Raw genomic sequence first — 16,258 nt, forward strand, 5'->3', positions numbered from 1 at the left:
AAACGGGATGGAGGCGTTGAAATCGTAACGGAATGGTACGGACTCACAATCCCATTGACAAATTGATTGACGAGGGCCACCGTAATGGCTCCGTCTGTGGGATAAAAATAGTCTCAGGGTCCAAAGACCATTACCCACCAAGGAGACCCTGAAGCCACCAATTCGTATACATCACTCTGGCCTATAATAATATTATATTCTTCAATGGTAACCTTTTAGAACCAATTAACCTTTTGTTGGCACTTGGTACATTTTCAATTACTACTAGTTATACGTTTTTCATTGCAGAATCTAGTTTATAGTTGTACTAATTTCACTTTAGGTACTTTTATTTGTGGCGCTTATAAATGGCATAATATAATTATTGCTTTCATACTTTTTTCTTCCTACGAGTAACTATATCTAATCCGCCCGATGATTAATAATGTACCGCAAGCCATACGTTGCGAGCTCATTTGTAATACGCCACATACCCACACATCGTGACTATCATGACCAAAAGACCAAAATATAAAATGGAAAAACAATCTACATCTATGTGAAAAATCAGATGAGTCGCTGTTCCAGAACCTTGCTACTGATTACTTTGGAAGTGCATGAACTTAATTTAGATCAACATTGTACTCTTATGTCTTTTTTCAATCATCCAGGTGTACTTTTTATGAGACTGAAATAGCACGCAGTTCACCTAATAGTAATAGGTCACGGCCATCCATGAACATTTGTAATTAACTCCATATAAATCAAGGGTTTTACCTAAAGACTATCACCCACACGTTACCACTTCTGAGGAGTCTGAGGACTAAGTTGGGCGCCTCATATGTAGAAGATATATCCCATGTTCCAGGCTTACACTTATATTCTACGTCATGGAAACCATGAATACACAGTAGGGATGTTATGGTTATGAACTTTTATTATTATATGATATGATTAATGATTTATTAAAAATATTAGGTATATCGGTTTGGGATTATCCAATAGTTTCGGATACAGCTACGGAGTTCCAAAACATACCAAATACACAACACGGGAAGCTTCAATATAACATAGATCGGAAAAACGTGTTGTGACCCTAATCATTATCAAATAGAATTAGCGAAAGAAATACACGCACACCATATAAAACTGCAAGTGGCTTCCTCATAAACACGTTCGTGGCGACGTGGTTCGTTAATTCTGAAGGGCTGCAACAAGCCCTGCATAAACTAAGCCAAAAGATACCAGTCCTAGTAACACGTAAATCTAGACTTTATACTAAGAGCGAAGAGTTTCGTTTCATATAAGTCGTGTTTGAATTTCGAATCTTTTTAACTGATCTAGTAGTCTGATGATTCTTGATTTGTAGAAATGTACAGCAGCCTATCGCATAAATTAGAATTACAAGCTTCGTATGATCTTGCTACAGATGTAGTATAATGGACGCCATTACTCTTAATAGCAATCCATTTGCAATGTGGTAGAGCCAATGTGGTTCGACCGCGGACGTGCACCGCTACACCTATTTCTATCGAAAAGCAATTCTGCGTTTTGATGGGAGGATGTTCGTCCGTGCGACCATAGTACTCCTCAAGAGTGGCAATTCATCTGTGATTGACTTGAGGTAGAACCGGTTGTATAGTAGTTTGTCACGCATTTAAGCACGTTTGCTACTTAAATATTATGAAAAAACGATCTATGATGGACCCGATTAAGTTACTCATTTTCATTTAATAACATCTGATCGAGATGGAATAAAATGATATAGAATTTCGCACCTAATGGATTTATGGAACGCTTATCATAACACTCTTGAGGTGTGACTTAATTATAAAATAAAGTAAAAAAAAAAACTAAGACAATCCTAAATAATTATAGAGCTAGCAATCAATTTTTAAATTCTCTTGAAAGACGCAAATTTAAAATTGTTGAACGTAATTTTATTCCGTATTTTTTTTATTCAATTTATAAATATTAATTAATAATAAATTATATGAAATAAATTGAAACATAACATGTGCATTGTGCAGTTTGGATAAACCAAACGAGTTGGAGTTCGTTCCATTTTCAAATAGGCCGCAATTGTTGCAATATCTTTCATTTATCTGTCAAATTCATTGTCATTTAGTATTTAGTACGCACGAATTTTTAAGAATTCTCTCAAAATTCCAAGAGTAATTATTAAAAAATACAAAGGTGTTTTTGGTAGAATTTTCCCGAGAAGCACTCACCAAATAATCAATTAACATGCATGACACGGTTAGTTCAATCATACATTTTTAGTTATGAAAAGTCGAAAGGCAATCAACGAACCTGAGTAAATTAAAAATATGCAAAGCAAAAATAATTTAAGCTTAATAAATTTGTTTTTTAATGGAGTATTAAATAAATAGAATTACTAACAAGGATTATGCTGACCGTCTCCATAACTATTAAATGTTTATTTTTATCATCTTCGGATTTTATTACTGTATTCATCATTTACTTGTAAGCTCTTAAGTTCGAACTTTACAGAATGAATTGCCGAAAAGCTCGATTCTTATTAACTTTGTGTCATTAAACCATCATTACCCGCATGGCGAAGCGATAACTATACTGATCGTACACGAAGTGGGTTTCGGGTTCCATCTCCGGCCAATCACGATATCTGTAAATAAAAAATTGTAATTTATTTTCTGGGTCTGGGTTTTAGGGTTCTTGTATTTGTGTGTCCACGTCACTACGCAGAAGAAATTCTTGTGCAGATGAGTATAGAAAGCATTATCTTTTATTTTTTTATTTGTCATCCAGATAGTACGTCTGGCGGATGTGTGGAAGACGTGCAACAAAATCCGCGCGGCGGCGTTCCGCGTGGGGCTCAACCTGTGGGACTGGTACCGCCCGCTCGACCCCGACGGCAACTCACTCATCTCCGGTATGACTCCAATCCAACCTCATCAGCATTGCCAATCATTGATTCATTGCCTCACTAGTATTTCCTCTCGGAATTAGAAGTATTTTAGACTGTAGTTCAACACGTGAGCCAGTGTGAATTGGTAGCAGTGTTGGTAATTTAACAGAGTTTGTGCCTAGAAATTACGAATTTGATACGTCTTAACGACAAAAAAATTATCGCTGAAGGGAATTTTGCGATTTTCTGTACAATTTGGGAGTGCAAAATTGGGTCTTTTTAAATGTATAAATACGGAATTTTAATCGATAATCAATAATCGGGATAATTATCATAACATTCCTGTTTTTTTTCGCATTCGTGTTTCTGTAGAATTAGTTTTAGCGATATTTGATGTTGATCCCACTTATTAGTAGACTTGATATACTTTTGAGAACATTTCATTACAAAATAAAGCGTATAATTAGCACGTAAGGTTTCTTACAAAGGCTTCCCATTTTCATTTCGTTAGTTAATACGACCACAATTAAAAAAAACAAAAGTGTGTCTCGGTTTTAAATCTCGGACCTCAGCATGACAAGCTGAATTTCAAGCCACCTATCTACCACCACCCATGAACCAGCCATCGTCTATTGTCGCAGAGTCAAAGTTCGTGTCGGTGCTAGCGGGCCCCTTGCGCTCGGTGGTGGGGCTGTCGGACGCGGAGATCGCGCAGCTGGCGGACTACTTCCGCGCGCAGGACGGCCGCGTGCTCTACCACCAGCTCTGCCAGATCATACACGGCGAAGGTGAGTTGTTACCACCAGACTGTACATCTGTTAAAGCGGCGACTAAAGGCGGTGTTAAAGGTTACTTATTCCAAATACAACACTACTGTTCTATTGTTTTATTCAATAACCAAAATTGTCAATAAGTAAATAAAGAAATTGACAAATTTCGATAGAGTGAATTTTAAATAATACGCGTTAACTCTAGATAAGTCTTCTCCTACCTTAAGTTTATTATTTGGTATCAGCTACTCGGGAGGAGCAGAGCTACTCTGGAACTACACGTTAAAGCCAAATCTTGTAACTCTTGATACGTACTCTAAATGCTATAAGAGAAATTAACATTTCCAGATTATTCGAATACTATATTAATTTCAAACTATCTACGTTATAATATTAAAATGACCGTGCAACGTGCACTATTACTAGTACGTTACGTCACCATCATTTCTCTAAAATCATCGTTACAAAATGATGTCAAATCATTTCTATTAGATTTTTCGGTTAAGTAGCATTTCTTTGTATAAAATGTCATAAGTACGCATCAATACTAAATTACTAAATTGTGAATGAAATTGTAGATGAAAATTCTCACTGCTATGGAAGTCAATAAAGAAAAATTCCAACTCCCACAGTTTTACACCGGAAAAACTCCAATAATTGTTTTCTAATAATTGGTCTGAAATAAACGAATATAAAAATATTGTTTAATTTCTGTTTTATATATTTTACAAATATCCCAAAAGCAAAGTCTGCATGATTTCCACTCAAAACACTTGCGAGGGTCAACTCTACATAACGCCCCTTCAGCATCGGAAAACGCGCTGCATCGAGAAATATCGAACACTTCAGTAGGAATGAGATGAAAATAACAATGAATGATTCAAGTATTTTGCCTGACGTATGATTATAAGGCGCATTAGGATTTTCACTTTATTTTATATTTGTCTTACATAAATTAACACTAAGACTATTGAGTATTCTAATTCGACTGCTTTCGACTGAAGGGCGATTGCTAAATGGAGTTAAATTATTTTTTATGTTTATAGAAGCTACCTATACGTTGATTTTTTTTTATTAGTATGAATTGGTTTGTCTTAAGGGTACATTTCACAATTATTGTTCTTTGATTCACTTCAAAGAAGCACTTTGATTCACATTGGCTTCAAACGCGACACGGGACCACGATAATATAAAATAAATTAATGAATAAATGTAAATTGTGATATTTAGGCTGTGTATTTTGGTAGGTGAATAAACTGCAGTGATTACACAACCCAACATATAAAATAGAAGAAATAAATACTATAAAAAAATATAATCAGTACGGACTGTGCATGATCTCTAGAAAAGAATTAAGAGATCATGCCCCATCGCATCGCGATTTGATACGGTACGATGGGACATGTCTAGATCAATGCACTTTATGCACAACAGGAACAAATGAAATAAAATAAGATATAAATATTTATAAATACAATAAAATAAGATACATATATAATGTGCATGGATGGTCAGCACAGATTCCCTCAGCCGGCTCTTACGGCACCCACGGGAAGAGTGGGGGAGGCCCTATTCTACAACGCCGGGGCCTCACGGCGGCCTATACGGTGATTAGGGAAGCAGTAGGTCTAACATTGCAGTAATAGTTAATAGACAAATCTAAAACTATTTAAAAAGAGCATTCTAGTATCCAGAAATGTACTCAGTCTGTGAAATAAATAAAAACTGATACAATCGTTCCTTATTGAGCTCTGGCACATCAGCAGTGTCTAGCGTGTGGTAAACCAGAAGTACAACCACTTTGGCTTAATCCGATCTCAGCTGGAACTTTAATCGTATATCTATGACCATTAACAATTCTCATGTTCGTGTGCTACTTCTGTAATATACAGAGTCAAAGTCAGTCCAAGTTTGGGTTGTTTTAAGCTATACCCAATACTTGCGCATTTGACTTTTCACGGCCAGAAATACGATCGAAAACCACGTTTACCAGACGCGGGCGGTCGCGACAAGACATCAGCGGAGTGCCTGCTGGAGGCGTGTCCGCCGCCGCCCGAGCCCGCGTGCCACACGCTGGACGAGTGGCAGCTGCGCCGGCTCTGCTGCCTGCTCGCCACCATCGCAGAGAGGAACATACCGCTCAAACCCTACTTTCAGGACTATGAATTGGTTTGATTTTTTCTTTAAAATTAGAGTTAGCGGGCTTGTACGCGTATATTTGTAGCGATGTTTTTAAGAAATGCCTAAGTAATATTTTGTAATTGAATTATATTCTATACAAAACGTGATCTTTAATTAATAATGATGTTTTAATAATGCGTATAGGTACCACTTGATTGATATCGATTGCACATTAACTTTTTAAAAGAATCGTGAACTATGAATGATATGGAGCATGAGGTAAATGATGAGTCAGCAAATTCTATGTGCTTGCTCGTAATGCGTGACACAAAGTAAAAGGTACCTTAAATAGTTCATATCAATTCAAAAGTAATTTTTAAATGTTACTTTTTAGATACATCGTATGCAAGATGCCAGTATTTTCCTGTAGATTATGCGCTTCTTTTAATGCAATGTGTGTTTTTTTAATCTACCTACATATTCATCGATAATTATTAATAAAAATCTTAAATCATACAAAGACGTAAACAAACATATAAAAATAATTAAATCGGTCTAACACCGAGGCATTATACATTTTATTTTTCTTGAAAGATCCAAAGTTTTGAAAAGCATTTTCCATATTCCAGGTAGCAAAGAATGACGGTCGCATAACATTCGCGCACTTCGCCCGCATCCTGCACTTCATCGGCATCATCGTCTCCCCCGAGGACTTCAACCTGCTGGTGCGGCGCTTCATCAAGGACTCGTACACGCTGGACTACGTGGACTTCCTCAAAGCTGTGGAGGCTGTCAAGAAGGAGGGCATTCAGGGATTAGGGCCGGTGAGTGGGGCAAATGATAACATAGCATTAAATTTTACACTAGTGTTATTTTTTAAATTGTTGCTTCTTTTATAACAAGTAATCAGGTGGACTGCATGCTGATATGCTAATTCTATATTTGAACATAACATTTTGATATCGTGCAGCTTTTACCGTCTAATGTTTACAGTCTAGTTTTGTTCAATGCAACAAACATTTTTAGCCGTATTTTAATTTTACGAACTTTTTCTTATGCAGTGTTTTTTTTACTCCAACTAACCAATTGCGCTGATATTTGATAATAATGCGATATGATAATATTCATTTATATACCCAATTACTCAAACAAAACATTCTCGTTGTTTGTTGTTAATTAATCTCGAAACGATTCTGATGATGTACCCGGTATTTAATTCGTTTTATAGGAAGAATTTATATTTATTACCTTGTAATTGAAGGAAGCCATTAAATGACTCAAACGGCTGACAATTTTGTCAGCCATTTAATGGCTGTCATGGTGTAATTTACGCGGAACAATGCCGTTATGGGGAGCAAAAACACAAAATCGAAGAAAAAGTGTGGAGAAATATCGTTTCGTTCGTAAATGATTTAAAAACTACATTTTTTTTAATATTTTTCAAACACGAAAATAGATGACAGTGACAATTTCAAATGGTGACATTTCTTGTTAGGAGTGAGTAATCTTTACTAATATATGTGTTAAACGTGTCGATTCCAGGCGTACCAGAACCCTAGCGCGGTGATCGACACGAGCCTGCCGAAGCTGGTGCGTCCGGAGATCGCGGCGGGGCGGCCGGCGGCGGCGCTGGGCGGCGCGGACGTGTTCCACCCCGCGCTGCAGCCGCCGCCGCCGCCGCGCGCGCTGCTCGACCTCATGCTGCGGGTGCAGGAGTTTGTCATGCAGCGCCGGGTGCGACCGTCTGAGTTCTTCAGGGTAAGTGGTGGATGTGTGTTGACGTCCGTGCAGATGGTGCGCCAGATATCTTGAATCACGCTATCGAAGTTTTCTGAATGTTGAAACTTGTATTCAACATGGAGCACGGTTGCTTTTCATAAATATTCTAACCAGGTTAGGCTAGATGTTCTTGAAAAGGATTGCGTTCAACTGTCTTTATTTCCTTAAAACTTTTGTACTAAAATTCGACTTCGTACTTCATTCGACTGCTTCATACCAAAACCTTCTACCGTTTGTCTCATCGTAAAACTTATCTAGCAAAAACTTCATTAAGACGGTTTTCCCCTAGTGATCATAAAAAGACTTCGTTCCAATCTTCGATCATTGATTGAAGGTTTCAATTTGCTATTATTTTCCCAAACTTTCTTATTTAAATTTTGTTCAAGTATTTTTCTTTTTCTAAAATGTATCTAGTAATGACTTAATTCAACTCTTTTTTTCTCCTTACACCTCTCGTAAACAAAAACTTTGTTCAATCTCTCTCCGTTTATCTCTTCTCAAAAAATTCCCAAGCAGTTTTCAACAGGTTTTCTCTGTATTTCTCCTGATGTTTGTCACCAGGATCCCAAGCAGTCTTTAACACTTTGTCTCTGTATTCCTCCTGATGTTTGTCCACCGTCCCCAGGACTACGACCCGCTGAACAGCGGTCGCGTGTCGCCGCAGCAGTTCCGGCGCGCGCTGGACGCGATGGGGCTCGGCGCGGTGCTGGCGCCGCGCGAGGCGCTGTGCGTGGCGCGCCACTACACCGACCCCAACGACCCCGAGCGCGTCTGCTGGCGGACCTTCGAGGACGACTGCGACCAGGGTGAGCTTGCTGGCTTAAGGAGTGACAACGTATCGAAGGAGTAGTATGGGAAGATTGTTAGAAGAACGGATTAGTAAATTTGTGTTGTATAGCAGATCATATTTATAAAAGTAAGAAAAGTATTACACACACTTAGTTACACAGTTGACCTAAAATAGTTGGAAATAATTATCATCAGATAATTAATTTAATAAACAGTTCCTCTATCCAGAAATAGAATTAGTTAATTTCGAAGAAAAAGCACACATGTATTATTGCGCCCACGCCATGTTAACCGTTATAAGGATCAAATACTGGAAAGTAAAAATGAACAATCTTTATATTATTCCTAAAGTAAGAAAAAAAAGCATAGAAAAAAGACTATGTTGTAAGAAATATTCTTAATGATTTTTTTATTTATACTTTATAATTGTTGATACATTTTCATACTGAACATTAGATTAAGTAATCCTTTAATATAACTGTTACATTCAATAGTTGTAATCTACACTCAAAGCATTATAACGCTAAGTCTTAAGTGTCGCATTCTCTCGTCAGTGTTCACGCTGAAGGAGCTGGAGAAGCATCCGTCAGCCGTGGCGGGCGCGGCGGCGGGCGCGGTGGCGGCGCTGCCGGCGCGCGGCGCGGCGGACGAGCGCGGGCTTGTCGCGGACCTCGACGCCGCCGCCGCCGCGCTGCTGCGCCTGCGCGCCGCCTGCCGCGAGCGGGCTATTGACTTGCGACCCGCGTTCGGTGATCATGATCAGTGAGTACACTTGATATATTAATAAATAAAAGAATAATAAGTGTACACCATTTGCCGTGTATTTATTTATGTAGGAAACGAACAATTCACAATATCCTATCATCATCACAATATTTGTCTTATAAATGCGCATAAACGAAAAAATACAATTTCCAATATTAAATGGTACAAAAAAAGTTAAAAACAAATTTTACATGATTTCCTTAACTAGCTCGTTAGTTAATAGATTTTTAGCAATAACTATTACTTTAATTCTCTACCATACGAATTAATCGTGTCTGTCTAATAGCCTCAGATCTGAGCTTGTTCAGTTTTGGGCGGAATTTCAAATTTTTGAAAAACTTCACAAGAGAAATTTAAAAATATTACTTGCGCTATAGCTTGACGAGTTTTGGAAAGAAGCGCCACGTATTTTTGAATCACGCTATAAAAGTTTTCTCAACATCTTGCGTATATACGAGCTTCGACCTAGTACTGTCAACGACAGCGTGATCACCTGGCCCGGCAGTAGACCAGGGTGTACAGTGTTTTGTCGTCCGCAGACACAACAACGGGCACGTGTCGCGCGCGGAGGTGCGTCGCGCGCTGGCGCGGGCCGGCGTGCTGCTGGCCGCGCCGCAGCTGCGCGCGCTCGAGGACCGCTACCTCGACAGCTGCGGCTTCAACTACTTCGCGCTGCTCAGAGACGTTAGTGTTGCCAGTTCCTATTCTCCTTATCAGGATCGTCAGGAATTAGCATTAACGATTTTAGTGCGATTTCAGCGTGTATTTTAGTTTTTAAACTATAATTTCAAATCAAAACCCACTTGCAATGTTGTTTGAGCGTTGTTGTCGTTGCACAGCTGGAGGAGCAGCCGGCGGAGAGCGCGCACGTGTCGTCGCGCGCGGCGCCGCGCCGCCCGCCGCCCGCCGCCGCCGCGCACCACACCGACATCGTGCAGATACTGGCCAAGATCAAGGGGAAGGTACGCACGTACAGTGTACACGCACTACATACACACACACAGACACACACACACACACTACATACACAGCGTCGTAGCTAGAGAAATTGACCGCAGCTGCCAGGTATTAATTACTAACTTGGTATAAATTCAAAGTTGGCGACAAAAAATTATCTTTGCAGAAAATAATTCAAACGCGCAAAATTTAAATCATGCCAAAAATGTAACTCTAACTACAACGCTGCTTCGATACTCGGCACATACCCACATGCATATCAAACCATGCAAATCAAAATGAAGACTATTAAGTCTCCAAATAGGAAATATAAATCAGAATCAGTCAGCAATATATTTTATCAAATTTAAAACTAAACTTAAAAGGCGTCATCCACTCCTCAATAAATTAAAGTCACTCATTCACACATGGTACGCGGTGTCACAGATGGTACGCGAGGGCGTCCGTCCGCGCGAGTTCCTGCAACAGTTCGACCCGCGCCGCGAGCTGGTGATCCCGCGCGCGGACTTCTACCGCGGCCTCGCCGCCGCCGGCCTCGCGCTCGCGCCGCTCGAGATGGACACGCTCTGCGAGGTGTACGTAGCGCCGCCTTGTCACTTTGTGCAACTAGGCGTTAGATGGCGCTAGTATTCTGAATCATGCTAGTGAAGTTTTCTAAACATCTTTCATATGTACAAGTTGTGATTGAAGTATTTCTTTTGCCATTGTTCTACGTAATATTCTGCCACTGCTATGCTTATTATCCGAGGATGCCGGCTGACTTACATACGAGACGATTAATTAGTCATGAGTGACAACGCATCTGTCTACCTACAAAGCAAAATCAAAAATATAATAATAATAAATGTATGCGTGTGTATCCATGCTAATATGTTAGGGTGTCAATACTTATGAGTATAATACGTCAATATCATCTACTTATGTTTGTGTCATGTAACTTGTGTGTAGGTTCTGCGCGGCGGGCCGTCGCCGCTACGTGGAGTACGAGCGGTTCTGCGCGACGGTGGGCGAGGCGCTGACGTCATCGGCGCTGGAGCGCGCGCCGCTGCTAGCGCCGGTGCCCCACGCGCCCACCGCGGACTCGCCGCGCAACTTCCTCAACTACGAGGAGCGCGCCGTCGTGTCCGCCGCGCTGGCCAAGCTCGCGCACTACCCCGACCAGCTCTCTAATATACTGGAGGTGTTTAAGGCGAGTTGTCTAATCATAACATTTTTAAGGATATCACCAAGGGGGACAAAAGGGGCAACTAGGGCCTTCCCTAAAGATTCAAAAGATGTCTTAACACTATTTCTATTATGTATTTGGCATCACCACGGGGAACACATCTCACCCTGACGACGCGATGCCCTTTATTGTTTTATATCCCAAGTCAAGTACTTACTTACTAAACTTTTGACTATTGCTTTGCTCATTTATAAATTGTTAAATGCATCCGTAACATAAACAATAACAGCCTTGGAGACCAGTTTTAATACCTATTTGTATTAAAATTACTAAAAGCGGTTTGCGCATTTGTTTTTTAATTTATTTATTCAATTCAATTTTACTCACTAATTATTATACTTTTTTCTATTTTTTAATACTTTTAATCTGGACCTTCTGAGCGCAGACATATAGTAAGTGGGTAAATAAGCGGCCTCTGCGCTTCCAGGAGTGGGGTGTACGAGCCTCGAGGTGTCCCTCTTTACCCGGGCAATTCTCAAGGGATCGACTGCCCCCGGTGTTATGTTCGGCGAAAATTCAGAATAAATGCTAGGGGAGGGGTATTCGCGCTACCCCGAGTGGGTTGAGGGACTCCCCTTCATGGTCACGGGATCCGAGCCCAAGAGCTTCCTAGGGAGCGGGCGCCCGTCAGGAGGACGAGCGTGTAGCGGCGCGATGCCCGTCAGGTGGGAGTGCGGGCCGTCGTCTGCTTCAGCGAACATTCGCACCGACAACGCCCTCACAAACTCCCCTACGATCGAAACCATGAGGTCTCGCGCCACCACATCGTTCCTTACGTGTGGGTAAATGAGAATAAATGTGTATGTGTGTGGTGCAGGACGCGGACGGGGCGCGGTGCGGCTCGGTGAGCGCGGCGGCGGCGGAGCGGGCGCTGGGCGCGCGCGGCCTGCTCGCGGTGCTGTCGCCGCGCGAGCGACAGCTGATATACAAGTGCTTCGGCTTCCCGCGCGGCTGTCGAGACGAGGTACATTGGATTGCTCTAGCTCTCCTGGAGTTAGGGCCTGTCACAGGAGTCTACATAACTGCAGTCTCCTCCCAACCCGCGTGCGTGTGCCATACATGACTGGAAAAGCGTTTATGAACCCATATGATGCAAGTAAAGTAACGAAAATGGTTTCCGAGGTGTTCCAGCTCAGTCCTCAGGGGTAGCGGCGCATCTGTGGCCGACCTTAGGTAAAAATATCTAACCCTATCTGGGGTTGATTACAGATGTCCATGGGCGACAGTAGCCACTTACCATCAGGTGAACTACAAGCTCGTCTGCTACTACTATATTATAAAAAAGAAAAAATGCAACATACAGAGTGCGGATCAAATCCACACGCAGCCACAAACCCCTATAATGACTTAGCAATCCACAACTTGATTTCACTAATTTACAATTAAAATTATTACCTTTCTTTATAAATTATTACAATATAATAGCTTCTTCTACTGTGTGTCTATAAGAGCTTATTCTAGCCTTATTCTACTGTGTTCTAATAAAACACAAATATGAAGCGTTCTTAATTTTTAGATTTGGGAGTTTACTACAACGTTCATAAACGAAAATGACAACTTGCTCATAATTAGATTACATAGGTAGATACTAAATACTTAGTACTCGTTACAAATTTCAACTTTTAAAAACCCGATTGTATGTACAGGTGAACTATCGAGCTTTGTGCAACGCACTAGACTTGTTACACGCCACAGCCAGAGGACAGCCCTGCTGACAGAAACAAGGAACAACAGTACATCCTGGATCGTAATAAAAGTTTTGTCGAGTACCTTATTGCTTGCTTTTTATCTATTATCCTATCCAAAACCCACACACAACACCCACTATCCCTCTTATATTATTATCTTCTAATATTATTAAAACAAATAATTTTAAAGGCAATATTAAAAAAAACAAATACATTTTTGCTACAAACAAGTTTATTCCATTATCAGTAGGCAAAATAAGAAATCTCGGTAAGAAACGGCAACAGCTAATGGTGAAGTAGACTAGGGGATGATGGGTACGCGGGCAACGCAGCCGGCGACTTCGGGGTTATCGCAGACGAGCAGGTGCGGGTTGAAGTGCAGCTGCGCGGGGCACTGCCGGCAGACGGGCTCCGCGGCGCCGTCCACGCAGTAGTAGAACAGCTGGCAGTCGTCGGGGTGCGGCAGCAGGCTGTGCGGCGCGGGCCGCGCGCACGACACCGGCGTCACCGACAGCGCCGCGCAGCGCTCCGGGATGTCCTGCTCTCTCCACCTATAGTTATTGTGGTTAGGGTTGGACAAGAAAAAATCGAAGTAATAATCGATTTTTCTATTTTTACATAAACCAGTTATTAATCGTTTATTTTAGAAGTAATAGATTTCTGAAACTGAAATCTAAATTGGCCGACGTAACGGTCGAACGGCAAAATAAAAAAATCTTATTATGGTTACGACATCTAGTGTGCTATGCATTACCTACCACGTATTCGATTTAATAAAACCGAATAATGCCTACATAAAAATAATCGATTATTACAAAAATCGATTATTTGTTCCCATCCCTAGTTATGGTAACACAAACAGCATAGGAGAGACAGACGCTTACGATATATCGACACATACAAGCTTCGTATTGTGTGCGAGATCCGACAACAAAATAGTAAATCTCTTGAGATCGAAGTAAGAGTTGAAGGTGGAAGAACACTTTGTGGTTCCACTCCGGCGGCACCACCGCCACACCTATTTCTGCCTAATAACAGCAGTGCTAGGCGCTGCTGTGTTTCCGTATACTTTTCCGAGGCGTTCCAGCTTAGTCCTCAAGAGTTGCGGCGCATCTGTGGCTTCTGTGGCCGACCTGAGGTAGGAATATCTAATCCTATCTGAAGTTGAGTACAGATGTCCATGGGCAGAAGTAGCCACTTACCATCAGATGGACTGCATGCTCGTCTGCTAGTCCTATATTATAAAAAAGTATGAAACTGAACTAAAAATATCTTAGGGTTGAAGGCCAGTAGCAATCAGATCTTTACGCATATCTAGGAGCTCGTCAAAATAACTTTATTGGGCTGCATTATTATACTAATACCAATTGTCTATTAAAATTATACCGGACTGGATTTACGAATAGACAAACTTTTTAATTTCCTTTATAATAAGTGTAATATTTACTTACGCATGATCTTGAATTTGTCTACCCTCGACGACACTGCTTGCAAGCCCCGTCACAACTAATATTACCATGAATACACGCATTCTTGACCTGACGAGTTTCCCCAAAGGATAAAAGAAATATTAATTCGCAGCTACGTGTGTTCACAGGGGTGAACTCTTTCAGAGTGAATATTATTCAATTATTAATATTAAATCAGATGATACTTAAACCCACTTCACAATAAACTATTTATGTTGTTATATGAAGTGCCATATTTTCCCTATACCGTTTATTTTATCTATTCAGTAAAGTACCTGCCTTCTTAAGTACAGCCTATGAGAGCATTACCAGGAAGTTATATTGATAGGCTGAATATTAGTATATTTATAAAATATAAATACCTATAACATTTTTTTGGTAAAAGAAATACGGATATTACCTATAATATATCTAGCAGTGGAGTGCACAAAAGTTGCATTGTTGCCTCTTAATCAAGATAGTTAAGTTAGCTAGTTAGCTTGACGTCAATGTAATATTCCAACCATTTTATAGAAATAACATAATTTAATTAGTAACATTACATAACGGGCTCATTAATTAATTGACAAGTTTCATGGAACCATATTTTTAAAACATCTTGAAATATAGCCTAGTTAAGACAGATTTAGACAAAATTAACGACACCTCGATATGCTAAAATCCGTCAGCGCCCGGTTATTAGCTGTTGCCCAAAGCGATTCAGGGCATTGGTTACACGCACTCCCGTCCAACAATATTGGCACCGTGCTGGATCCTATAACTTTGCGTATTTCCATAGGTCTCCGGCTCGGTGCCAGGATTTACGAGCCTCATTTTTGTCCGTGTGGGGTTAGGAGGTGGACACGTTGGGTCGGCATGGCTTGCCCTGTACCAGGAGTGCCGGCAGGTTGTATCGTCACGGGACTCTTGAACAGTTTGATTCGTCGGGCACTTGCTACCGTCTCTATACCTGCGACGTTAGAACCTCCAGGCACTCAAGTTCCATGGAGTCTCGGACGACCCCTGGTATGGGACGCGACGTGCGTAGACACCTTGGCCCTATCGCACGTAAGCAATACATCTGTGTGTGCGGGGGCCGCAGCCGACTATGCCCACTCTCAAGCGCCGTAAATATTATTATTTGTTTGCGGCGCTTGCAATAGAGACAATGGGTCCATGGTCATCTGACATGAAAAAAATCATGTCAGATATGTCGACCAAGCTTGTAACTGCTTCCGGTGACCAAAAAGCTGGCGGGTACTTTTCTCAGAGGCTAAGCCTTGACGTTCGACAAGGAAACGCCGCCAGCGTTTTGGGAACCATGGAACACGGCAATTTAAGATGGTTTATTTTATTTATGATTTTATCTTTTTTACTCTTGATTGTATATATTGTGGCAGAATGATTTTTAATGTGGTGCGGTGAGGCGCGGTGCGGCGGGAGAAATTGAGTTTTGGCGGGAAGCCAATTGTCATAATCGTCATTGTTATGTATTTATTAAAATACATCATCTTCCTCCAAATGTTTCTTTTATTGTGATACACTCAAGAAATATAGCTTTATAACAAGGATTAATTATATTTTCAATAAAATAACGTCAATTAGAATTCCGTCCAAAAAAGCACTAAAAATCCGTCAACACATTTTAAGACATAGGTAGACATACGATCAGGATCAGGCAAAGGAGTCTTCCCTTGAGGAAGGTTGTAGCTGCTTACCCCCTACATTAAAGATAGTTTTGCAGATTTAAATTCTATCGTTTGGCATCATGAAAAGTCGCAGGAAAATAAAATTCAGAGGGTGATTTCCCTTAACAGTAGAGTAAAAATATTATATGCTATTTAATC

At 40.7% G+C, this 16,258-nt stretch overlaps 2 protein-coding genes across 2 annotated transcripts; one reads left to right on the top strand and one right to left on the bottom strand.

The window, feature by feature from the left end:
• Window positions 1–2,071: 2,071 nt before the first annotated feature.
• On the top strand, window positions 2,072–13,049 carry LOC140742421 (uncharacterized). Its single transcript, XM_073073358.1, has 14 exons — window positions 2,072–2,238; window positions 2,770–2,893; window positions 3,511–3,657; window positions 5,633–5,808; window positions 6,390–6,584; window positions 7,303–7,518; window positions 8,165–8,345; window positions 8,883–9,090; window positions 9,633–9,777; window positions 9,933–10,055; window positions 10,477–10,625; window positions 10,999–11,239; window positions 12,093–12,239; window positions 12,922–13,049. The coding sequence occupies exons 1-14, from the start codon at window positions 2,227–2,229 to the stop codon at window positions 12,988–12,990; spliced, it is 2,133 nt and encodes a 710-aa protein (XP_072929459.1). The 5' UTR covers window positions 2,072–2,226; the 3' UTR covers window positions 12,991–13,049.
• A 141-nt stretch (window positions 13,050–13,190) lies between these two features.
• LOC140742423 (uncharacterized) lies at window positions 13,191–14,610 on the bottom strand. Its single transcript, XM_073073366.1, has 2 exons — window positions 14,415–14,610; window positions 13,191–13,514 (listed from the first exon to the last, which is right to left on the bottom strand). The coding sequence occupies exons 1-2, from the start codon at window positions 14,492–14,494 to the stop codon at window positions 13,265–13,267; spliced, it is 330 nt and encodes a 109-aa protein (XP_072929467.1). The 5' UTR covers window positions 14,495–14,610; the 3' UTR covers window positions 13,191–13,264.
• Between the last annotated feature and the right edge of the window lie 1,648 nt (window positions 14,611–16,258).

Source organism: Epargyreus clarus, unplaced genomic scaffold, assembly GCF_041222505.1.
Source record: "Epargyreus clarus isolate Ecla_fem2 unplaced genomic scaffold, WU_Ecla_fem_2.2 ptg000005l, whole genome shotgun sequence".
In the NCBI taxonomy this organism is placed as follows: domain Eukaryota; kingdom Metazoa; phylum Arthropoda; class Insecta; order Lepidoptera; family Hesperiidae; genus Epargyreus; species Epargyreus clarus.

Coding starts and splice junctions, on each gene's coding strand:
- LOC140742421 (XM_073073358.1), top strand. Junction 9,091..9,632: donor GCGTTCGGTGATCATGATCA/GTGAGTACACTT, acceptor TGTCGTCCGCAG/ACACAACAACGGGCACGTGT. Junction 11,240..12,092: donor ATATACTGGAGGTGTTTAAG/GCGAGTTGTCTA, acceptor TGTGTGGTGCAG/GACGCGGACGGGGCGCGGTG.
- LOC140742423 (XM_073073366.1), bottom strand. CDS start 14,494: ATGCGTGTATTCATGGTAATATTAGTTGTGACGGGGCTTGCAAGCAGT. Junction 13,515..14,414: donor AGACAAATTCAAGATCATGC/GTAAGTAAATAT, acceptor CAATAACTATAG/GTGGAGAGAGCAGGACATCC.